Source organism: Vipera berus (genome assembly GCF_964194415.1).
Source record: "Vipera berus genome assembly, chromosome: 3".
NCBI classification, from domain to species: domain Eukaryota; kingdom Metazoa; phylum Chordata; class Lepidosauria; order Squamata; family Viperidae; genus Vipera; species Vipera berus.
The window spans coordinates 8,571,849-8,597,476 of NC_138204.1; the positions used below are offsets into that span (position 1 = coordinate 8,571,849).

At 43.5% G+C, this 25,628-nt stretch overlaps 1 protein-coding gene across 1 annotated transcript in view; it reads right to left on the minus strand.

The window, feature by feature from the left end:
• Nucleotides 1-21,387: 21,387 nt before the first annotated feature.
• The window catches only part of SLC17A9 (solute carrier family 17 member 9), a 40,515-nt gene continuing 36,274 nt past the window's right edge, over nt 21,388-25,628 (minus strand). Inside the window, exons 12-13 of the mRNA XM_081323115.1 lie at nt 25,122-25,151; nt 21,388-23,890 (exon numbers count right to left, since the gene is read on the minus strand). Of these exons, the coding sequence (XP_081179241.1) occupies nt 23,653-23,890; nt 25,122-25,151 (268 nt within the window). The 3' untranslated portion in view covers nt 21,388-23,652. The remainder of the gene's footprint in view (nt 23,891-25,121; nt 25,152-25,628) is intronic.

The window sequence follows — 25,628 nt, forward strand, 5'->3', positions numbered from 1 at the left end:
AAGTCATAACAAAATTTGCTTCCTTGTTATGATGTGGAAACCCAACGGTGGTGGTTAACAAACCATGGCTTGTCTTAGTATAGTATGTAGCTGATATTTCTTCAACTAATTGTGCTTGAGGATAAAATAATCATCTTAGCCCGCTTCTTCAAGGTTCAACTTTTGCTTCCATAGGGTGTCACAGAGAAGGCTGTGGCTTGCACGGTTCTGATCTTTGCAGGAGACACTGGATTACCAGAAGAACTGCAAGGTCCCTTTCAGTTCTATTCTGGTTCAAGCACAGACAAATCAGAGCTAGTCTAAGGCACCTATTTGACTGCTGTTGCTGGCTGATCCTAAGAAGATGAAGCGATCCATATACGCACAAACAAACTTTAATTTACTTTTCTGTATGCAGCCCTTTCCCTTTCAAGGTAGTCCTTGACTTAGGTCACCTAGCAACCTCCAAAATTACGACAGATTCTCCAAAAATACAGGTAGTCCTCCAATCTAGAAATAAGGAGAAATTTCCTGACAGTGAGAACAATTAACCAGTGGAATGGCTTGCCACCAGAAGTTGTGGGTGCTCCATCACTGGAGGTTTTTAAGAAGAGATAACCATTCATCCAAAATGATATAGGAGCCCCTGCTTGAGTATGGGTTGGACTAGAAGACCTCCAAGGCCCCTTCCAACTCTGTCTTTTCCATTATCCTGAAAAAAAGTGACTTACACTTACGACCCTTGCACAATCACCATGGTTCACATAATCAAAATTTTACACCCTTGGCATTTGGACCATTTTTATGATGGTTGCAGAAAATTATTTGCTTGAATTATTAAATCATCATATTTCTTTTTTTAAAAAAAGAATTATTTATCTTTGGCTGAGAGAGAGAGGGTTTGGCTCAAAATAGAATAGAGCTGGAAGGGACCTTGGAGATAATAATAATAATAATAATAATAATAATAATAATAATAATAATAATAATAATAATAATAATAATAATAATAATAATAATAATAATAATAATAATGTTAGAAGGGACCTTGGAGGTCATCTAGTCCAGCCTCCTGCTCAAGCAGGAGAACCTATACCATCTCAGACAGGTGACTGTCCAGCCTCTTCTTTAAAATCTCCAGTGATGGAGCACCCACAATTTCTGGAGGCAAAGCTGTTCCACTGGTTGATTGTTCTCACTGTCAAGAGGTTTCTCCTTAATCCAGGTTGCTTCTCTCCTTGGTCAGTTTCCAACCGTTGTTTCTCATCCTTCCCTTTGGTGCTTTGGTGAATAACGTGATCCCCTCTTCTTTGTGGCAGCCCCTCAGATACTGGAACACTGTTATTATGTCTCCCCTATTTCTTCTTTTCTTTAGACTAGCCAAACCCAAGTTCCGCAGCCATTCTTTGTATGTTTTGGTCTCCAGGCCTTGGATCATCTTAGTTGCTCTTCTCTGATTTTTTTTCTCCAAACTCTCAACATCTTTTTTGTGATATGTTGACCAGAATTAGCTGCAGTATTCCAGGTGTGGTCTTACAAGGGTTTTATAAAGCGGTACTAATACATTGCGTGTTCCTGATTCTATGCCTCTGTTTATACAACCCAGGATTGTATTGGCTCTTTTGGCTGCTGCTGCACACTGCTGGCTCATAATCAAGTGATTGTCCACTATGACTCCAAGGTTCCTCTCAAAGTTGCTGATTTTCAGGCAGGTCTCGCCCAATCTGTACTTGCACCCAGCTGTTGTGATTCAGTGTCAGCCTGTGGGTTCGGCAGTTGGGTCAGATGATTCAGAGGAGGAGGAGGGGGTGTTGGAGAGGTTGCTGAGGGTGTTGGAGAGCTTGCTGATGAGAGCCCTCAGCCAGGCCCCTCCCACCTGGTTACGACACAGACCCAGCTGTGTGAGCCTGACAGCGTGGATGAAGATGACCCACAGCTGGCCCTGTTCAAGGACGCCCGACGCAGGAGGCAGTCAATCAGGAGTAAACAGAGGAAGGCAATGGGGCACCTCAGAAGGAGGCAGAGAGAAGCCACGCCCTGAACTGTTTAAAAGGGGAATGCGTGGGAGGGCTGGTTTGCTGAAGGCTACCGTTTGATTAGCTCCTGTTTCATGGTTCGTGTTTTGTTTTTGCTCTGTTTGCTTTTGTGTCCATAAATTTGACAGGCTAAGTTCCAGCCTCTTGCCTTCTTGTAAAAGGGGTTGTCCCTGCCTTATCTGCAGGGCCGGTAGTAGGCTGGTACAGAACACCAGCCAACTTTCATACCTAAGGCAGGACTAGAACTCACTTTTTCCTGGTGGTATTGGGTCTCCTGCTTGAACAGGTGCTTGGACTAGAAGACCTCCAGGGTCGCTTTCGACTCTGTTATTCTATGTTCTGTGAATATCTTACTATTATTTATTAAATTTATAGGCCGCTCATGTTGCAGTTCCCGAGTATTCCACAGACAGCAACAATTTTGGCGAGTTCTAGTCTATTTACCTGTTTGCATGATTAACATGTTAGTATTTGTTACGTTTTGTTCATAACCACAGATCCTAATGGCGTCTGACCTTGCTCATTCTGTCTGTTGTGAAATTCGAGGCAGGGGTGGGCCGTTCTCCACTTGGCAGTTTGTTACAGGCTAGGATGTGCCATCAAACGTTTTCCCTTTATGCTTCCAAAAGTTTGAAGAAGAAAAAATGTGGTAGGTCGCTTTGTTTTGAAGCTCAAGATTAAAAGTTGTTTGAAGACAAATGTTTTCCTAAGTTTTCGCTGACATTCAATTTTAATGGCTTTTTGAAAACAAAGTAAGTATTAACTGTGCGTTGTTTTATAGTTTCCTGATGTCTGACAGGTGTTTTTGCCCATGTGGGAAACAGATGCTAATAACATTTCCCCTAATAGCTCATAAATAATAATTATTTAGCATTTTCCTTTTATATTGCTCTGTCAATAGCCAATTTACTTTTCAGAAGCTGCTACATTTTGCTGTCAATCATTTCGTGCCTGAGGCAATTTTTGGTGATTATAAGCCCCTTGGAGAGGGAAAACTCCAAATTAGTTTTAAATAAAAAATAAGAGTATTCATGCTGTTGAACATCTAAAGGTAAAAGTTTAAAAAAAACCCAATCTGGATACATAAATATCACTAGTAGCATATTAATACTCTATAAAAAAATATAGTGACCAGCTGTCTTCTGGAAAAAAACAAAACACAAACAAAAATGACATGAAATTGATGGGGAAAAGTTAAAAAAAATCAACAAATTTAGAAAAAGGGAAGGAAAGGAAAGGAAAAGGAAAAGGAAAAAGGAAAGGAAATAGAAGGAAAGGAAAGGGAAGGAAAATTATGATAATATTGGGTGGTTTATTCTCAGCTGCTTAGTTCTCCTTGAAATACGCAGATCTAAAACAGTTCCACATGTAAGGGAACTGAGAACAGTATTTCTGTGGGCCATGCTTCAAAGACGTATATCCATCTGCCTACCAGTCCATCTTTCCAAGGCAGTGACCACTCAGCCTGACTGCACATCCACCCGACCACCTAGGTCAGGCATGTCAAACTCGCAACGTCACGTGACGTCGCACAACGTATCAGAACTTTTTCCCATTGCCGAAAATGGGATGGGCACGGTTTCTCCGTGACGCTCCGGCCTGCGGGCCGGCAGTTTGACACCCCTGACCTAGGTCCATGGTGGCGAACCTATGGCATGGGTGCCACAGGTGGCACTCAGAGCCCTCTCTGTGGGCACGCGTGCCATTGTCCTAGGCCTTCAGCTGGGTTTTATAAAACCTTTTCGCTTTAGGTCTCCGCCACCGTGTACCAAAAAAAAAAAGGTTCAATCAATCAATTTCAACTTCTCGTGGGAAAAAAAAGTTCTCACAAAGTTGGAATTGAATGCTTGAACCTTTTAGTCCCACCCAGTCTGCCATTACCACTGCAGCCACGCCCAACCAATGGGCCATGGCTGCAAAATGGCCACACCCACCCAAAGGGCCACGCCAACCTGACACCCAATGATACATAAGTGGGTTTTGGGTTGCAGTTTGGTCACTTGGTCTCTAAAAGGTTTGCCATCACTGACCTAGGTATCTGTCACTTGGCCACACTGTCTGTCAGGAGCAAGCAATCAGACCCACTTGTGAATAGCAAAAGTCAGTAACTTTATTGTCTACCATCAATGTTATGAGAATCTCACCAGATGCTTGCCTTCTCCTGGGAAATAAGGCTTCATGGATCTTGGTGGAAGTCAAGATTATGCCGCTTGTGGCTGCACAAGGCCTCTAAGCTAGACCCTCACTTGACTCCTCCTTCCAGCCTGGCTGGAAATTTCCAAATACAGTCAGACAGTTTTTTTAGCTTCTGCACTACAGAGAGACATAAGCTCTATAAGGATTTGCAGAACATCTCATATACTGGATCTGCACAACTGGCAACAAGGCTCAAAGAATAGGGTCCACAACCGTAGTAGTTCTACACTGCAGATAGTCCTTGACTTTCAGTGCCATTGTAACTTTGAATGGTCACGTTTGACTCAGCCTTCCATCCTTCCGAGGTCAGTAAAATGAGGACCCAGATTGTTGGGGCCAAGAGGCTGACTCTGTAACCTGCTTTGAGAGGGCGTTAAAGCAATATGAAGCAGTGTATAAGTCTAAGTGCTATCAATTCACCCATGACATCCCTTGCCCCCTGTGGTTGGCACTCAGCCCGGAATTAAGAGGGGGCCATCTTGGAGAAAGTGGAGAGAACCCAGGAAACAATAATACAGAGACGTGCGTGTGTGTGTTCTGTTCCAGCCTACAACCGGCCCTGTTTGAATGTCAGGGACAACCCCTTTTTATTATCAACAGGCTGGAAAAAACCCAACCAAATTTATTTACAAAGAGTTCAAACAAAAGTTAAACGAAAAGTTCAAACAAGACTTAAACCAAAAGGTTAAACTAGAGTTAAACAAGAATAACAGACCAGGACTCTAGCAGAAGATCTTCAAATGATTGCCTTCAGCAACCAGCACCTCCCACACCTTCCCCTTTTATCAGCAGTCCCAAGGTGTGGCTTCTCATTGCCTTCTCCCGAGTTGCCTCATTGCTTTCCTCTGTTCTGTTCTGCTAGATTGCCTCCTGCTCCTAGCGTCCCTGAACAGAGCCAGCTGTGGATCGTCTTCTTCCAATCCCTCGTGCTCACACAGCTGAGTCTGAGGAGGAACAAGACGGGAGGGGCCAGGCTGAGAGTTCTGCAGTGCATCAGAACCTTCCTCTGACACCAAAGGCTCTCCAAACCCCTCCTCCTCCTCCTCCTCTTCAGAATCATCCGACTCAGCTGCCGGAACCACAGGCTGACGCTGAATCACAACAGTGTGCTACTTGCCTGGTGGAGCAGAAAGAGATTAATAAATAAATGTTTGTAGCATTGTGCCATTGTGTACCTGGCCAAGTAGGGGTGCCTCAGGTGTTCTGTCCACGTGATGTTCCATATAAGGCAAAGAATGTACAATGAGATTTTTTAACCATGCTATTTCCTTGTTTTCTTGCTTTGAACTGTATAAAAGTAATTAAATATCACTGCTCGGGGTCTCGTCTCCTTTGAGGCTGGGACCCTTTTGCTGGAGTACCCCCATAAAAGAAGCTAAAAGCCATTCCTCATGTCAGGTGGACTTATTGGCTTCAGCAGCAGGCTAAGACCCATTTTTGGGTGAACAACGATACCAGCACAGGAAAGTCTTATCCCGCCCAAGCCAAATTCAAACTTGTGCTACTCCAGCTCTTTTCTTTTCTTTTTTCCTCTTGCAATAAATATTACTCCGTGCATCTGAACGATTCTTTTATAGGAGGAAACACCTACCGCTGCCCAGTTAAAAATGCCAAGGAAATATAATGTAAAATACTGCCTGTCAGCTTAAATTACTTAATATTATTAGCATGAATTGCCGGGCCCTGATTCACTTGTCTCCCTCCCACAGCTTCTGCAGGCAAATTTGAACTTTAAATGAAATGCTTTTTTCCCCCCTTTCATTTCCCTAGAAAAGGAAAGTGCAGGTGGATACAATATATATATTTTTTCAAACCAGGCTCGCCATGGGCATGCTTCATTTAGTGGGACATGGTGGCTCAGTGGGTTAGGATGCTGAGCTTGTCGATCAGAAGGTCGGCAGTTTGGTGGGTCGAATCCCGAGTGCCGCGTAGCAGAGTGAGCGCCTGTTACTCGTCCCAGCTTCTGCCAACCTAGCAGTTCGAAAGCACATAAAAATGCAAGTAGAAAAATAGGGACCACTACGGTAGGAAGGTAACAGCGTTCCGTGCGCCTTTGGCGTCTAGTCATGACCACATGACCACGGAGACATCCTCGGACAAGCGCTGGCTCTTCGTCTTTGAAACGGAGATGAGCACCGGCCCCTAGAGTCGGAAACAACTAGCATGCATGTGCGGGGGAACCTTTACCTTTACCTTTACCTATGCTTCATTTACAGTAAAGTTTACCTATGCTTCATTTACAGTAAAGTTATACCCAGGCGCAGGCATTTCACAAAGGTTTGCTAAAACCCTTCCCTAGTTTGCCATTGAGGCCAACCACGAAGCTGTCTCCCCCGTTCTTATAATGGAGGGAGAGAAGCATTTTGAGATTAAGGAGGTTCTCGTAGTCCACACAAACAAGGAAAATCCCATCTGCGGAATGCAGGCAGCACACAAAACCACGCCCCCTTCGGTCCTTGGAAGAACCTCTCTCCATGTAACCAGTCCCTGGTGCCCAAAAGGTTGGGGAACTCTGGCCTAACCTACAGTGGGTGGTCCAGTGGAGAAAAAGGTCATTTTAATCCATGATGTTTTTTGTGCAAACACTTTAGAAGCAGCCTTGCTGCTTCTGTGGAATTATCACTAAAGTTATACTCTTGGTAAAATAATGTCCCAGTAATTTCTGTTGCTGCAAATGCCAACGGGGCAGTTGACAGGTTAGTAGGAACAGGATCTGATTTAACGTGAGGTATGGTCAAGGCCATGGTTTCCCAGTTGCAATGTACAGCTGTGAAAGTTGGAGCATAAGAAAGGCTGAGCGCCAAAGAATTGAGGCGTTTGAACTATGACGCTGGAGAAGACTCCTGCGAGTCCCTTGGACTGCAAGGTGATCAAAATGGTCAGTCCTAGAGGAGATCAACCCTGACTGCTCTTTAGAAGGCCAGATCCTGAAGTTGCAACTCAGATACTTTGGCCACCTAATGAGAAGGAAGGACTCACTGGAGAAGAGCCTAATGCTGGGAAAGATTGAGGGAGAGAGAAGAAGGGGACGACAGAGAATGAGGTGGCTGGATGGAGTCACTGAAGCAGTAGGCGTGAGCCTAAATGGACTCCAGAAGATGGTAGAGGACAGGAAGGCCTGGAGGAACGTTGTCCATGGGGTCACGATGAGTCGGACATGACTTCACAACTAACAACAACAAATGCTTCATTTACAGAATACAGACTATCAGAGCTGGAAGGGACCTTGGAGGTCTTCTAGTCCAACCCCGTGCTCAAGCATGAGAATGTCAAGTCTACAACGAACCTGGCTGAACCCATCTTGCTCGTTCTAGGTTGCCACAAGAAAGGGAGGGGTGCAGAGTATTTTTTGCTAGTCTAAACAATTCTGGCTCCCATGGGAACCAAGGTCAATTAATCAATCAGTTAGCTTAGAGCAAGCATGTCAAACTCGCAACGTCACGTGACATCGCGTGACGTATCACAACTTTTTCCCCATTGCCGGCAATGGGGTGGGCACATTTTTGATGTGACGCATCTGGCCCGCGGGCCGGCAGTTTGACATTCCTGGCTTTAGAGGGTTGGGCCTTTTGTCAGAAAGCCTGCCAAATTATTCTACTGGGGAATGGAGCCAATTGCATAGCACTGGGGTGGGAAGTTTGACTTTGTAATAGTATAACTCTTGGGTGGGAATTTCAGACTTGGTTTCACTTTTGACCATGCCTATATTTTGTAACCAATAAACATATTCTTTGAGGAAATCTCGAGCCTCGGAGTTCTGATTTTGTTGGTCTTATCATCGGAACCATGATAGAGAACTTATATCATTTCAAAGAAGTGGCTGTGCAGTTCTCTTCTTAAAACCTCCAGTGATGGAGCACCCACAACTTCTAGAGGCAGGCCGTTCCACTGGTTAATTGTCCTCACTGTCAGGAAATGTCCCCCTTTTTCCAGCTTGGATGTCTTTCTAATAAGCTTCCATCTGTTACTTCTAGTCCTGCCTTCAGCTGCTGCTCAGAAGCTCATAAACAGTGATCACAAGTCCCTGGGACACTGTGACCGTCATAAATGTGTGTCAGTTGCCAAGCATTTCAATTTTCATGACATGACCATGGGGATGCTATAATGGTCATAAGTGTGAAAAACGATCATAAGTCACTTTTCCAGTGCCGTTGTAACTTGGAACAAGTGGTCGTGATGCAAGGACTACCTATACAGTAATTGCCTTGTAAAACTGCATGTTGATACATAAAGAGGGGAGCTTGGGCTGTGACATCACAATACGTATCTCATCATTCTGATAACATCGTGGTTTGCTGTGCATGCCTGGGTCTTCAGTCTGGCTTTCAGTGAGTTTTGCCATAGCCTTTCCCAACTTTGGGAACTTTCAAATGTGTGGACATCAACTTCCTGAATTTCCCCAGCCAGTCTTGGGATTTGAAATCCACACATCTTCATTTTGATAAGGCTGCATCACCAGTATGGCCAGGAATGCTGGAAACTGCAGTTCAGTAAGAGCTACTTTAGTCTACTGGTTAAAGCATCAGGCTAAAAACCAGGAGACTGCGAGTTCTAATCTCACCTTAGACTTATAGGCCAGCTGTGTAACTTTGGGCCAGGAGATGGTGAGTTCTAGTTCCACCTTAGGCATGAAAGCTGGCTGGGTGACTTTGGGCCAATCAGCAGAAGACAGTGAATTCTATTCCTGCCTTAGGTATGAAAACCGGCTGGGTGACTGGGACAATCACCAGGAGACTGTGAGTTCTAGTTCCGCCTTAGGCATGAAAGCCAGCTTGGTGAGTTTGGGCCACTCACTTTCTCACAGCCCAACCCACCTCACAGGGTTGTTGTGAGGAAAATAGGAGGAGGAAGGAATATTGGTGGTTCACTGCACTGAGTTACTTATCTAACTACAAATAAACAAAAAAGGCATGGCAGAATACATGAACCTTGATAGTATGTGGTTCCTTTGATTTAGGCCAGGAGTAGGCAACCTTGGCTCTTTTACGACTCATGGACTTCAACTCCCAGAATTCCTGAGCCAGTGCTGGCTCAGGAATTCTGGGAGTTGAAGTCCATGAGTCGTAAAAGAGCCAAGGTTGCCTACCCCTGATTTAAGCTAAGCCTGACGTGTGGACCTACTCATTATGGTTTGTAAACCATATCCCAAAGGTACTTTTTCAAGTACCTTTGAAGAAGCTTCTTGGATGAGAAGCGAAACATCTTCAAGGGAAAACCAAGTCCAGTTGCCTTTTGAAAAAGCACCTTTGGGACAAACGTGACCTGGATGACTGAGAATCTCCATAGACATTTGTAAACCATAATTTATGGCTTGGCACGACACCTGAACCCAGCCACTATGGCTCAGTCAATGAACTCCGATTAAAATAAACCCCACTCTAGTACAAAACTGAACAAGCATCCTTTGCAACCTCCTGTCTCCATGTTTGCGTGATCGTAGCTGGTGGCCCCTCGTGCTGCTTTTGTTCTTCTGTTATAGACCTCCACCTTTCCTCCACCCTTCCTCTTATTTTTGGCTTTTGTTCCCGAAACTTAGATCCCTCTTTTGTAGTCTAAAAGGCCAAAGGGCCAAAGTTTGCCTTTTAATTAAAATGCATATTCTGTAATTAAAGGCCCCATAACACATGAAGGGCATTCATTGAAATACGATGGGTGACATAGTCATTACCCCACTGTTAATTACTAATTAATGAAGCTATTTCAATTAATAGCCTCCCCACTGTCACTCTCGCTTTGACAGGGCTGCGCGCTGCGAACTACTGCAAAATCAGAGGCCCTCATAATTCTGGCACATCACCAAAAGGCCTCCACTAAATATTCATGTCAGAGGACTTTTAACACTTTTCAATTAAATACAATAAAGGAAAAATCTCTGTCAAAAGTGTATATCAAACATGTGTCAGTGGCTTTCTTCCCCCTCTCTCACAAACCCAGTCCACCTTTCCCTCTTCTACTTTTTCCAGACTTTTCAAAAATTACTAGATTTGGTGGGGTAAGTAAAAAAGGAATTTGATGCATCTCTCTTCTCCATTTTGGACACTGCCGGTGACACCAAATACGTGGTTTGGCCACATTATGCCAGAGTTGGGAGGGGGGGAAGGGAGATAAAACTGTGTTGAGCGGAGTTCATATGCTTATCTTCTTTGACCTATTATGTTGGACCACATCTCCCATCCTCCACAGCCACAGCACACTTGGAAGCCAGACTGGAGAAAAGAGCAGGTTCTAGTTTGACCATACCACTTGAGATTCTTTTAGCAAAATAGATCATTAACAGCCCTGCTTCCTTTCTCATCTATCTGATTTCACATAGGCAGACCCACAAACCCACACACACAAACGCTTCTGTGACACATACATCGTTTTCCTTCCTAATCCCTCCCCTTCCCTTTTCCCAAGCCAATCAATCTGGAATTGATTTCTTTTCGAGACACCCACTTTCCCCAAAGGTTGATCCTCTGATTGAATGACCACTAGAACAAAGATTCCAACAAAAACGTTGAAGTTGACAAATGGGACCAACGGCATTGTTAAAATAGCACCTTAACAAAGATGTACACCTTCTGAAGTTTGAAAGCAGGTTGACATACTTTTAAATGGAAACTGCTAGTGTGTTTGACTCATTCTCTGTTTTTTTTCAGTTTTGCCAGATCTGTTTCACTACTTAGGCGGATAAAGACAAATCTTAACAAGATTTCTCCGAGCGATAAAGAGAAAGGAATAGATATTTTTATTTAGGCATTTGTTCCTTCAAGGGATCAGATGACACACATAGGGTTTCCTAGTTCTTAAAGATGCTTCCAGGGCATCTACAGGGGATGGTCAAAAAAATCAAGAAAAAATCAAGATGGCAGCCCTTTGAAGCTCTAAACACTCTACCTTAGTTTTTTATTTTGAGCATCTCCCCCAACGTACAGATCTTATATGACATGATGAAAACCTCTTAACTGCACAATATATGCACAAAGAACCGTGGTGGCATAGTGGTTAGAATGTAGTATTGCAGGCAAACTCTGCTGATTGCCAGGAGTTCGATTCTGACCGGTTCAAGGTTGACTCAGCTCTCCGTCCTTCTGAGGACCCAGTTTGTTGGGGGGCACAATGCTGACTCTGTAAAGCTCTCAGAGAGGGATATAAAACAATATGAAGTGGTATATAAGTCTAAATGCTATTGTTATATTTGGACAGACTTGGCCATAGTTTTAATTAGGAAACTGTGAGCAACTTAGACCAAGCCAAGTCCAAAAATGCTAGAGAATTCCTGGCAGCCTGGCAGCCAGACAAATCAGCCATCAACAGGCACACAGAGATAAACAACATCTACATACCATTCAAAAGAGACAATCAAAAAGCTAAAAACGAAATAAAAAGAGCAAAACATCTCCTGACCGGCAATCAAGCAGAGCAAAGATTAACACCAAGATTAATACCTGTAGGAGGAGGACTGGCAGAGCCAGAGGGAGGAGTACAAAGAGGAATCAGCCTAGAATTGTTACATAGCCACAAACAAATTAAGTCCAACCTGCCTTGATTGCCGTTATCCTTATCTAACTATAACCAGGTACTGAGCATTAGTTGAGAAGATTCCTGTGCATAGACTTTTAGCAATAAATTAGTTAAATCGGACCTTCATGTTGTGGACCTGGTCCTTCACACCTGACATTACAAAGTCCATAATCTTACAAACACAATCTGGCTTGGAATCTTACAAACACAACAGTGCTATGAGATCCTTGGTGCTCTCTGAGCTTGGTGGTTTTCTTGTAGACATTTCATTACCAAACTAGGTAACATCATCAAGGCTAGAAGGGAGTAGGGTTTTCTTGTATATGTATATACTAGTAGCTTCCCCTGTCAATGGGAAGTGGGAGAAATGTCCTTGGTAGTTTTCTTGATTCAGCTGTTGTTTATACTTTGATTGTTTGCACTGGTAATTCCTTGATTGTTTGCTTCTTGATTGTTGATCTAGAATTAATCTTGGTATTAATCTCTTCTCATATGGGTGTTGATTGCTACTGAGAAAATGTTCTGGTCTGTTTGTTTCCTTTGGGCTTTTTGATTGTCTCTTTTGAATGGCATGTAGATTTATCTCTATGTGCCTGTTGATGGCCAGCCTTCTAGGAATTCTCTAGTGCCTTTTGGACTTGGCTTGAATTAGGATGGTCACAGTTTCACAGATTAGGGTTAAGCTATGAATAATGTTTATAATTAAGAGTCGGAGTACTTGTGCCTATAATGAGAAGTCCCCTTTTGTTCCCACTCTTTAAATCTGGGGTGCACAAAATGGCACTTCTCAAGTTTTTATATATGTCCCCTTGAGATAATCACAAGGCAATGCCAAGTTATAGCTTTAATGGGACCAACAGGGGGACGTTTGAAAAATATAGAAAGCAACCGTAGTACAGTAAGTGTATCTGATTAGTTTAATTGAGTGCTCATTCACTTGATTTAAAATAAATTAATTCATATTACAAGGCTATGTAACCCTGGGATTTTTATTCTTCAACGTGTTTTTAGCAGCGGTGCTCACAGTAGTGCTTGCCTATCTCTTTTCCATTCACACAGAACTTAAAGAGAATGGATATGCAAGTTATATGGAGCTCCACAGTAGGAAGCCATAACCATTAAACTAACCTTGTCCTGTCTTCATTATTCTAAAATTACACCTTGCTTGGAATGAGGGTAAAGGTCTGGGTTGAACTAAGCTCTCAGTTCCTATTGAGTACATGGCGTTGTTTTCTTGGGGAAAACACAAAGATGATTTGGAGAAACAACTGGTTGGGTTCGAGATGGAGGAACCAGCAAGGAAGGTCAATGTCCATGGACTGATGAATTTTGAGTCACTCAATATCCATCCCCTGGTCTGCACAGATCATAACTAGAGTTGTCTACTTGTCCAGTTTAATGAAGACAAGGACTAGAGGTGACAATGATAGCGGTCTTCCAATACCTCAGGGGTTGCCAAAAAGAAGAGGAAGTCAAGCTATTCTCCAAAGCACCTGAAGGCAGGACAAGAAGCAACGGATGGAAACTCATCAAGGAGAGAAGCAACTTAGAACTAAGGAGAAATTTCTTGACAGTCAGAACAATTAATCAGTGGAATGACTTGCCTTCAGAGGTTGTGAATGCTCCAACACTGGAAGTCTTTAAGAAGAGATTGGACAGCCATTTGTCTGAAATGGCATAGGGTTTCCTGCGTGAGCAGAGGGTTGAACTAGAAGACCTCCAAGGTCCCTTCCAACTCTGTTATTCTGTTCTCTTCCTAGTGGACCACTACTTAAGTATGAGCCAGCAGTGTGCTGCAGCTGCCAAAAAAGCCAACACAATCCTAGGCTGCATCAACAGAGGGATAGCATCAAGATCATGAGAAGGTATACTACTGTTTTATACTGCACTAGTGAGCCCGCATTTCAAACCCTGCACCCAGTTCTGCAGTCTGCTGAGTGCAGAGAAGAGCAACAAAGATGAAAAGGCATCTGGAGGCTAAATCATATGATAAATGGTTGAGGGAGCTAGGTATGTCTACCCTATCAAAGGACATGATAACTGTCTTCCAATACTTGAAGAGCTATCACAGAGAAGAGGAGACTGACTTATTCTCCAGAGCACCAGAAGGCAGAAGTAACGGAGTGGGAGCGGGGGTAGGTTGTTAAAGAGAGATCCAACCTAGGAACAATTTTGTGACAGTGAGAACAATTAATCAAATGGAATAGCTTGCCTCCAGGAGTAGCGGTTGCTCTATCACTGGAGATTTTTTTAAAAAAAAATAGGTGGGAAAAGGGGAGACAGGCATCTTTATGCACGCATGCACGCACACACAAATGTGGTTGCGTGGGTGTGTGCGGGAACGGGGCTGTGAGCAGGCACATTCTGCAAATGGGGCTGCTAGCACCGGTGTGTGGTGCTCAGCTCTCCTAGCACCGGTGAGAGGCTCAGGGCTCACAGCTTGGCTAGCGCGTCGCGAGATTCGTGGGTCTGCTAGCACCGTCGCAAGGGCAGGGGGTGAGCGCACGCACATGCGCCCATGTACTGGGCAGCCACTCACGCCGCCTGGTGGCCAAGAGGCCACGGCCCTGTAGTGGGCCTCAACCCATAGGTTGGGGACCTCTGGACTAGAAGACCTCCAAGGTCCTTTTCAGCCCTAGGATTCTATGTTCTTGTTCTACTATCTCACAGTAATACTGTACTAAACTGAATTTCAGTGCTCCCAACTGGCTACTTGGAGATGCTAATGTAAAAGCTATTTCACCTTAAGGTTTGCTGACAATAGTTCCCAAATTTCTACACTAATACATTTTCAGGGGAAGCAGTTAGCTCCAAACCATGAAAGCACATTATTTGTTTGCAAGCCCCGGTAGATTCTTTCCATGACAGAGTTCTTGTCCACCTATCTTCTGATAGCAGCCATACACTGGAGAGTTGATAAATTAACATTTTTAAAGGGAGGTAGGATGTCAGAGAGGAGTGGAAATAAAAGGAAGCTAACAGCTGCAATGAGCCTAAAAAGGTAACAGTGAAAAATCCCTCATCAACGCTTTCCTGTTTTCTATTAATGAGAATGCAAGTCAGGTGCCTGGTAGCTTTATAATTCTGTATATAGAAAGTCGTAACACGGTTAATTGTTACACGTGTATTTTGCCACCGTCTCCGGTGATTTTTTAAATCTTCCTCTCCACCACCTTTCTATCACACTTCAGAGCTGTGACTGACAAAAGGTGAGTGACATCTTAAATTGACAGTGCAATTTGCTGTTAAAAATTTTTTTATTTGCGTGTGTGTTTGTACGTATCCTGCCTTTATTATTTTTACAAATAACGCAAGGCGGAAAACATATCCAGCGCACTTTTTTCCTCCTGTTTCTCCCCATAACCCTGTGAGGTGGGTGGGGCTAAGCCAGAGAGTGACTGACTCAAAGCCACCCAATTGGCTTCCATGCCTAAGGCAGGACTAGAACTCACAGTCTCCTAGTGTTTGACCCAAAATCACCCAACCAGTCTTCTTCCCTAAGGCAGGATTAAAACTCATGGTCTCCTGGTGATAGACCCAAGTCATCCAGTCGGTTTTCATGACTAAGGCGGGACTCAAACTCACAGTCTCCTAGTGATTGGCCCAAAATCACCCAACCAGTCTTCTTGCCTAAGGTAGGACTAGAACTCACAATCTCCTGGTGATTGGCCCAAAATCGCCCAACCAGTCTTCTTGCCTAAGGTAAGACTAGAACTCACAGTCTCCTGGTGACTGAGCCAAGTGATCCAGCCAGCTTTTATGCCTAAGAGTGGGACTAGAATTCACAGTCTCCTGGTGATTGGCCCAAAATCACCCAACCAGTCCTCTTGCCTAAGGTAGGACTAGAATTCACAGTCTCCTGGTGATTGGCTCAAAATCACCCAACCAGTCTTCTTGCCTAAGGTAGGACTAGAACTCACAGTCTCCTGGTGACTGAGCCAAGTGATCCAGCCGGCTTTTATGCCTAAGAGTGGGACTAGAATTCACAGTCTCCTGGTGATTGGCCCAAAATCACCCAACCAGTCTTCTTGCCTAAGGTAGGACTAGAAGTCACAGTCTCCTGGTGATTGGCTCAAAATCACCCAACCAGTCTTCTTGCCTAAGGTAGGACTAGAACTCACAGTCTCCTGGTGACTGAGCCAAGTGATCCAGCTGGCTTTTATGCCTAAGAGTGGGACTAGAATTCACAGTCTCCTGGTGATTGGCCCAAAATTGCCCAACCAGTCTTCTTGCCTAAGGTAAGACTAGAACTCACAGTCTCCTGGTGACTGAGCCAAGTGATCCAGCTGGCTTTTATGCCTAAGAGTGGGACTAGAATTCATGGTCTCCCACTTTTTAGTCTGGTGCTTTGACCATTAGACCAACCTGGCTCTCCATTATTTATTTATTTATTTATTTAATTTAATTTATATACCGCCCTTCTCCCGTATTAGTATGTATTAATGTATTAGTATGTATTAATGTGATTACTAAGGAATGTCTCTATGTCTTCTTGGTGTCTTAACACTGGGAGTCATGGGGGGGAAGGGGTGTGTGTTCAAATTTTCCAGACCACAAAACCTTTCAGTTAAAAGAAATTCTTGGTACCTCTGATCATCAGGCAAAGCTCTAGCGATCAGAAATTGGTCGTGTTCAAGTGAAACATCCTTCTTAATGGTCTTGGACAGGTATCTCTGAAGGGACCCTCGTTAACTCATCTGAGCATCCCTAAAATAGCACAAGATGTGTCTGTGCAGAAATGCATTTACTTGTGGGTGTTTAGGGTAAGAAACTGAACACAATTTGTCCTTGAAATAGCTGAAGTAAGGAACCACCGCAGACGTTCTCTGTTGTGAAACGATCCAATTAAGTTATGCATGTTTAGATCACCTATGAATTAAAATATTATTGCTTTTAGTGTATTGGTAATGCTAAGGATAAATAAATAAATGACAATATCACTTTTTTTCCTTCCTTCCTTCCTTCTTTTTATTAACCTTCCTTCTTCTCTCCCTTCCTCTTTCTTTCTTTCTTTCTTTCTTTCTTTCTTTCTTTCTTTCTTTCTTTCTTTCTTTCTTTCCTTCTTTCTTCTTTTGCATATTTCTTTGCATATATCTTGATTTCCCCAAATTGGGGTAGGAAGAAGAGGAGGAGAAGGATTTGACAGTCTTTATAATCTAACACAATTCAAAACAAACCTGGGCAGCAAACAGTGAAACATAATATTAAAAACCAGAATCATGTAAGACAAAATAAGTCAATTAGCAAAAAGGGGCAACGTTTATGGAAAGTATGGACTTCCATAATCAACCAGAAGAGGGCCAGTACAGAAAGTTTCACTGCTAACAACATGGACTATTGGTGGATGGTATATATCTCATCTGCAGGTAGTCCTTGATTCAAGACCATAATTGAGCCTGGAATAATGGTCATAAAGTGTGCCAGTTGTTAAGTGGGTCACCATGTGACTGCAGCCAATTTACGACTTCATTTGCAACAGTTGATAAGTGAATGCTGTGGTTGCTAAGCAAATGCAGGGTCATTAAACAAGACCAGCAGTCACTAAGGGACTAAGTCTATTTTAGCCAATAGACCGTTTCACCAGAAACTGAGAGTAAATGCCAGTATCTGGCAAAAAGAAAAAGTTGTAAATTGTGGTCATGCAACCACATGGCATGGCAAACGGTGTAAATGCTGGCTGCTTGCCAAGTGCCCAAAATGCAATCACATGACCACAAAGGCGGGGGGGGTTAGGGGCATTGGAACTTCAAACCCAGTAGGAGAAGAATTAGCAGAACCTGGGGGTGTTGTTAAAAGAAGGATCAACTTAGAATCCCTGTGGACTTTTGCTTGTGGCTATGTAGGGATTCTAGGCTGATTCCCTCCTTTAACTCCACCCCCTGGTTCTGCCATTCCTTCTCCTCACATTGTAAGTACTTTTTTTGGGGGGGGGGTCTGTGTAACTTCAAACGGTCACTAGGCAACTGGTTGTAGCTTGATGATGAGTCGTGTCTGACTCTTGGCAATTCTATAGCCAGGGCTCTCCACCTCTTCCGATCTTGCACAACTTCTTTGATTCTTTCTACGCTCTGGCTGGTGTCAGCTTTGATGGTGGCCAGCCATCTTGTTCTTTGACGGCCTGGCTTCCTTTTTTCCAGTGAGTTCCCTGTACGACATGGCCAAAGTAAGTGAGAGACAGTTTCATGATTTTGCTTTCCAATGACATGTCTGATGTTATGTGCTCCACTACTTGCTTGTTGGTCACTTTTGTTGGCCAAGGAATATGTCTTTTTTTGTTTTTTTGCATCCCTTGTAAATTGGTAAATTAAGAAGCAACGGATGGAAACAAATCAAGGAGAGAACCAACCTGGAACTAAGGAGAAATTTCCTGACAGAATAATTAATCTGCTAAGCTTGTAAGCCGCCCTGAGTCTTTGGAGAAGGGCGGGATATAAATGGAATTAAAATAAAAAAAAATCAGTGGAACAACCTGCCTCCCATATGCTGTGAGTGCTCCAACACTGCAGGTTTTTAAGCAGAGATTGGACAACCATTTGTCTGAAATGGTATAGGGTTTCTTTCTTGAGCAGGGGGTTGGACTAGAACAGTGGGCCCCAATCGTTTGGGCATCAGGGACCGGTTCCATGGTTTTTCCAAGGACTGGAGGAGGCGTGGTTTCGTGTGCTGCCTGCATCCCACAGATGGGGCTTCGCTTGTTTGCATGGACTGGTTTCTGGTGTGCCACAGACCGGTGCCGGTCCACAGACCAGGAGTTGGGGGCCCCTGGACTAAAAGACCTCCCATGTCCCTTCCAACTCTGTTATTCTGTTAACTTATAAGGTTGAAGGCTCCCTGCATTCAGATAGTTCTGGGTCTATCACTCTTCTCGAAAGACATGGAAGTGACATCTATGGTATTGTGGGAAGTCAACCCCCCCCCAGAGAAGCAAATATTAAAAGGACAGAAAAATATATTTCCTCAAAGGATCTTAAAGAGGCAGAAAAGCATGCCCAAGTTTCCCTCCCCCAAGCAGAAACCAGCTCTATAGAAATGCAGATGTAAACCATTCAGGAAGGTTGAAGCTAGAAGATTAAGAAGACAAAGACACCTAAAATCTACATACCCCACCCAAACTCTAAGACAAGGCACAATAGGATTAACCCACAGATGCCAAAGGGCACACTCAGACTCAGGTCAAAGTTCATGCCACAGGAAACAACTCCAAACAAAAGGCTCCAGAGGGTATAAAAACCCACTCCCTACATGTGCTCTCTCTCTCTTTTTTTTCTTCCAGAGCCATCTTCCTGTCTGGCTCTCCTCTTCAATAAACCACAACCTTCTTTCTAAAGCAGTCACCATGTTGTTTATTCCCAGCTTGGACTGAACCATGATGAAGGCTTTTCCTTCAACAGCATATTTCCCTGATTAAGTTTGATGTCCTCTGCTAGGCAGAGATAAAGTGAGACGAGCCGTCTGTGCTTCAAGATTTATTATTTATTTATTTATTTATTTATTTATTATTTATTTATTTATTTATTGAACTTATATACCGCTCTTCTCCCATAGGACTCAGGGCGGTTCACAAGGCAATTAAAATAACACTACAATACAAAAAAGTTAATAGCAATTAAAATAATTAAATTATCCTTGAGTAAAATATAAAACCCCTGTAACTCTAATTAAAACCCAATTACAATAAGTTAAAAATTAAAATTCACAGTCCTGGCCGGGAAGCTCAAAGAGCCAGGTCTTCAGGTCCCGGCGGAATGAACGAAAATCAGGGGCAGTCCCACTCTTGACATTCTCTGGCATGATTCTGGGCACTGAGGTCCTGACTCACCAGGTGAATATCAGACATGGACCTATTATAGATGGGTCTGCCTCAAGAGACAGCCCTTTGTCCAAAATATAACCACATGCTCCAAAAAGTGTTAATAGAGCCCACGTGAAATATTATAAAGGCAGAACCTTTGCAATTCTGAGTAGGATTTAAAATTGAAGAAGTGAAAAACATGCCTAAATTCTGCCAGGAGCTGCTTTTAAATCAGCCTTTTCAGCTTTCAAGACAAACATCTCAAGTCAATTCAGATCTTACAGCTCCCTCTGCTGGCATTTGCAAAGACTTAGATTTGCTTTTGGGACACCCTGATATAATTCTGTTTGACATCGGCAAATGGGATTGTTGTTTTGCATTCAAAGCAAAATTAATTTATTATAGGTAAAAGGTAAAGGTAAAGGTTCCCCTGCACATGCATGCTAGTCGTTTCCGACTCTAGGGGCCGGTGCTCATCTCCGTTTCAAAGCCGAAGAGCCAGCGCTTGTCCGAGGACATCTCCGTGGTCATGTGGCCGGCATGACTAGACACCAAAGGCGCACGGAACGCTGTTACCTTCCCACCGTAGTGGTCCCTATTTTTCTACTTGCATTTTTAGGTGCTTTCGAACTGCTAGGTTGGCAGAAGCTGGGACAAGTAACAGGCGCTCACTGTGTTACGCGGCACTCGGGATTCGACTCGCCAAACTGCCGACCTTCTGATCGACAAGCTCAGCATCCTAACCCACTGAGTGGAGGATTTATTTTAGTAAGCGTGAAACCACAGTTTCTCGGATCCCTGCTTAGCAGTCTTCCGAAGCAATGAACCAAGCATCTGCCTTGACATTACCCAAAAGTAACAGACAAAGCTGTTGCATTCAAAGTAATAGTGAGTTTCCTGCCTGAGCAGGGGGTTGGACTAGAAGACCTCTCAGGTCCCTTTCAACTGTGTTATTCTGTTATATTGAGTGATCATGTCATCAAGTTAGTGACTACATAGATTTTCTCCAGGACACTCTGTCCCCAACCTGTTTCTTCAGATCTTCCCATGGGACACCTAAACATAAGTCAATCAATCAATCAATCAATCAATCAATCAATCAATCAATAGGAAGCTGTCCTGAACCATATTTTCAACCCAGATTCTTCCATTCTTTGAGCAAAATGGAACCCAACAAGATTTGTTTGTGCTTAGCTATTTAGCAGGTTATTAATAAAAGACTTTTAATGATTATTATTTATTAATAATTTATTAATAATAATTTATTAACAAATTAATAAATTGGTATCAGTGTATTCATTAATAACTTGTTAATAAATGAATTACTTATGAATTATAATAATTCAATATAATCTTACTAATAAAAGAGACTGGACAACCATTTGTCTGAAATGGTATAAGGCAGGGGTGTCAAACTCAACTTCATTGAGGGCCGCATCAGCATTGCGGTTGCCCTCAGGGGGCTGGGTGGGTGTGGCCTGGGTGGGCGTGGCCTACTGGGTGGGCATGGCTAGAGTGGGTGTGGCCTACTGGGTGGGCATGGCCAGCTCTGCATCGTTCGCATCAAGGGTGCCTATGGGGGGCTGGGCAGGAGTGGGACAGATCTGAGGGTCTCTGGCAGAAGGAGGGTCTCAGGGCCAAGGCAGTGGGGGCCGTTCCCTCACTGTTTCCAGGATGGCTTCGCGGGCCACATGAAACCATTTCGCGGGCCGGATCTGGCCCCCGGGCCTTGTGTTTGACATGTCTGGTATAAGGTCTCCTGCTGGAGCACGGGCTTGGACTAGAAGACCTCCAAGGTCCCTTCCAACTCTGTTATTCTATATTCTATGAAAAGACTCCAGTCACATAAAACAGTAATTACAATCCACAATATTTCGTGTTTGATAGAAAACATCTCAACTTTTTATTAATACTTGGCTTTGCTTGGATTTGTTTCCATTCTTCTGTCAGATGAAATTCAGCAAGAACCTAAAAAATGATGTCCCGTGTCCTGGCATTCAAATCTACCATTCTCATAAGGCACAACCAGGGTGGAATCCATGCGTCCACGGGGGACATTAAAAAGGGGCTTAAATGAGGTCATTATTCAATAGCTGCAAACGGCATGACTGAGGCAGGAGTGGGAAACTTGCGCTTTGAGCAGCTTTAGCTCACATGGTGAGGGATGCTGGGAAGTGTAGTCTTCTGTTGATATCTAGGGGAGCGTCGGCTTGCCCACCCCTGCTGGAATGAATCATGCAAACAGTTCAATTATGAAAAGACTCTACTGGTAGATTCAGCTGGAGAAACGCAAATAGTGTTGAAATCGGGAACTACAGATAGAACAAGATGTTTTGGAAGCAAATAGGAAAATGCCATTTTTAGAGCATGTCTTCAAGTAGAGAGAGATCAACGTGACCTTCCTATATCTGGAAGACACAAGGTTCTCTTGACCTGAGATCACCAGTACAATAGAATTTCTCACTGCTTAGCAATCTGAGAAGCTCACACACACACACACACACACACACCACTCACTGAACCTTCCAAATATCTGTAAGCTTGGTTTCTATTATTCCAACAATTGATAAAACACAAGAGGGTGGTTTTTTTTTAAACACCCTAATTTTTCATCCCAAACCAATATAAGCACTGGTGTGAAACCGAAATCCTGGTACAAATGAAAATCTTAAGCTAAAGCAGCTTTGTAGATGTCTGCCCGTTCTTCACATCTAATAGACCTGCAGGGCACCCCTTGTAGAAGGTTGACGTGGAGACGCAACTCACAAATCCAAGGTTCTCCTCTCTTGATGTCTTCCAACCTTCTCTTTCGCACGAACTTTCTGGAGGAAATTGTTCCTTCCAGCGATTAGAATGGCAATTCTGGTGGGCGTGCTCTGGACTTTGGATGCTGTCCAGAACTGTTTAAGACACCCCAGGAAGTCTACTCACGATGTCAGAGGATGAGGAGAAAAGGGAGCTGCCTTATTGGATATGATATGGATTACAGTCCCATAACCATAGTTTGGGCTTTGCATAATCTGCTCACTCACTCTCCATTAGGCGATATTTTTTTCTGAATCAAGGTCTTTTAGGCCTGCTGGTCTATGGCTGCCTTCACTGACAATGGCTTTGGCCACTGGGGTGACACAGTTGTAACTTAAAAATTCTGAAGGACCTCCAGTTGTAAAAAGCTGTTGTTGTTGGTAACCTTCACTCCATTGTTGTTTTTTTTAAGAGAGCTGGTCCAACATTATTCTACAGGTGTACCTACGTGTTCATAATTGTAATATGGGGATGGTTGTTCTCCTGTATACATGTACACTAGAATGACAGGCAAATAATCCATGGGTTTGCGAGGTTTTGCAGCAGGCCGCAAGGGAAGGAGGAGACTTTGCAGATCTCAATGGAAATCTGACGAATTCCTTGCCATTCTTTTGTTCATTCTGGGAGGATTCTGCCTCCAGAACCTTGCCAAACCTTGACCTACCTACATCACCTGAGAAGCTCAGCTAAGCAATTGTGAGTTCTACCTAGACATCGAAAGAAAACAAAAAATAAGAAAACCCATCATCGTGGAGTCTTCAGATTATAGAACAAGCAGCTCACACTAGGTCTGGAATTTTTATGTCCATAGGACACTCACGACGATGGCTTCAAAACTCCTCAAAATAGGGCCAAAACATACTGTATGTTTTAAGTTTCTACACGCTTTTGCTGTAGCCCAGATGTCACCATGAATGTTGGGAAAAAATAAATTTGGGGGGGGGGGAAGATTATGGGTGAATCCATGCACTTCTTGTCACACAGGAACATAACCAGGAGCAAGCTGATTCACCCTGGTTGCATATTTTGGGAGTGTGCCTCCAATGTAACACCATTTTGCTGCAAAAGACACGGAAGCCAGAGTCAGTATATTTAAACTGCTCCTAAGGTCATCTTAGGCAATTGACCCAGGTCTTTCCAGATACACTGGATTTCTATAATTCCCAACCTGAACAGCCGACATAGGTCTAATATTGGCTAGATCACCGATATATGGGGATAGGAAGAATCCTCTTTGGGATGATGGAGGAATAGTACCTAATCAAAGAGGTGCGGGAGGAAAAAGATTAGTAGATGGCTAGTAAATCTGGAGGTAACCAGTTAATGCATGGACTTTTATCATTCCACAGCTGGTATGTTTTTCCTGGAATTCTGTTTTCCATTCTGGAATCTTGACACCTCCGTGGATGTGTTTATAAGTCTATGTAGGCTGGATCCAGATCCATCCTTTGAGCTTTTCCAAAGATGAGGAATGTGCAAAGTCCAAGGGCATTCACAGCAGCCACAAGATTGAAAACAGAGACCCAGGAGCCTGTGTTTTCGATGAGGTGTCCAGCTAGGTATACACAAACAACACCTGTGTGCAGAGAGAAAACCAAAAGTGAATGTGCTGGCTTTTTAAAAAACAAAAAAAACAAAATTTTGTTTCAACCCAGAAATTTTTAGACTGGAGGCTAAAACATACCAAGAACAGTTGGGTTTGTCTAGTCTTGTGAAAAGAAGGACTAGCGCAGGGGTAGGCAACATGGCTGGCTCAGGAATTCTGGGAGTTGAAGTCCATGAGTCATAAAAGAGCCAAGGTTGCCTACCCCTGGACTAGCGGTTCCAATATCTCAGGGGTTACCACAAAGAAGAGGGAGTCAAGCTGTTCTCCAAAGCACCTGAAGGCAGGACAAGAAGCAACGAATGGAAGCTAACCAAGGAGAGAAGCAACCTAGAACTGAGGAGAAACTTCCTGACAGTTAGAACAATTAACCAGTGGAACAACCTGCCTCCAGAAGCGGTGAATGCTCCAACACTGGAAGTTTTTAAGAAGAGATTGGACAGCCATTTGTCTGAAATGGCCTGAGCAGCGGGTTGCACTAGATGACCTCCAACTTTATTATTATTAATATTATTATCATCATCATCCAGCTGGATTATCCTTATATAGTTTATTTATACTTATTTATTTGGCTGTGTAGTTAGAGACACAAAGAATTTATCTCCAGTACAGAAACACTCTAATGTACTTGCAAAAAAACAGAAAATACTTATACTAATAGTAAGGTGTAGGGCCAATAAAAGGGGGAAGTAAAAAAAAATAAAGGGGGATTAATAATCATATTGCAGCTACACTCTATGGGTTAATATACATATAAAGGTAAAGGTTCCCCCCGCACATGCGTGCTAGTCGTTTCCGACTCTAGGGGCCGGTGCTCATCTCCGTTTCAAAGACGAAGAGCCAGCGCTTGTCCGAGGACGTCTTCTGTGGTCATGTGGCCGGCATGACTAGACGCCAAAGGCGCACGGAACGCTGTTACCTTCCCACCGTAGTGGTCCCTATTTTTCTACTTGCATTTTTACGTGCTTTCAAACTGCTAGGTTGGCAGAAGCTGGGACGAGTAACAGGTGCTCACTGTGCTACGCAGCACTCGGGATTCGACATGAGGCAAAAAAAAAAATCAATCCCCTTACTAGTCCCTTTGTTATTTCCTAGCTGTGGACTGAAATCTAATTCCACAGTCCATCCAGCTGGTCCCCTGGATACAAGTATAGCTGAGAAACAATTAGGGGAATGGTGACTTGTTTGATACTCCATAACGTACCTAGTAAAGCTCCACCTGTATTTGCCACACCTAAGGAAAGATTAAAAAAGAAAAGGTAAGGTATAAATTCAAAAAGGACTTGATGTTCTGATATATATTTTTATCATTTCTGCCTCCGTCAAGCATGCCGCCATCTTTTTGGGACTTTGAATAGTTTCTTCCTCTGAATTTATCACTCTCCTTTTCCTTCAGGGAATTCTCTTCCCCCCTCCTTTATCGGGACGTTTCCTTGAATGATTATAATTCCTCTCATTTTGGCCCTACAAATAGTCCTGAATCCTTTTGCTACCCTCAAGCCATCACTGATAATCTATATACTGCCAAAACTCTCTTGTCTGTTTGCCTGTTTGTAACCTTCAATTGGGAGACAAGGTGTATCACAGGGCGACAATTTTTGAATCCACTGTCCCAGATGTGCTTTTTTCAGGAGGCAACTGGGCTTTCTTCTTTTTCTTAGAAGACGTTTCGCTTCCCAAGCAAGAGGCTTCTTCAGCTCTGCCTGGATGG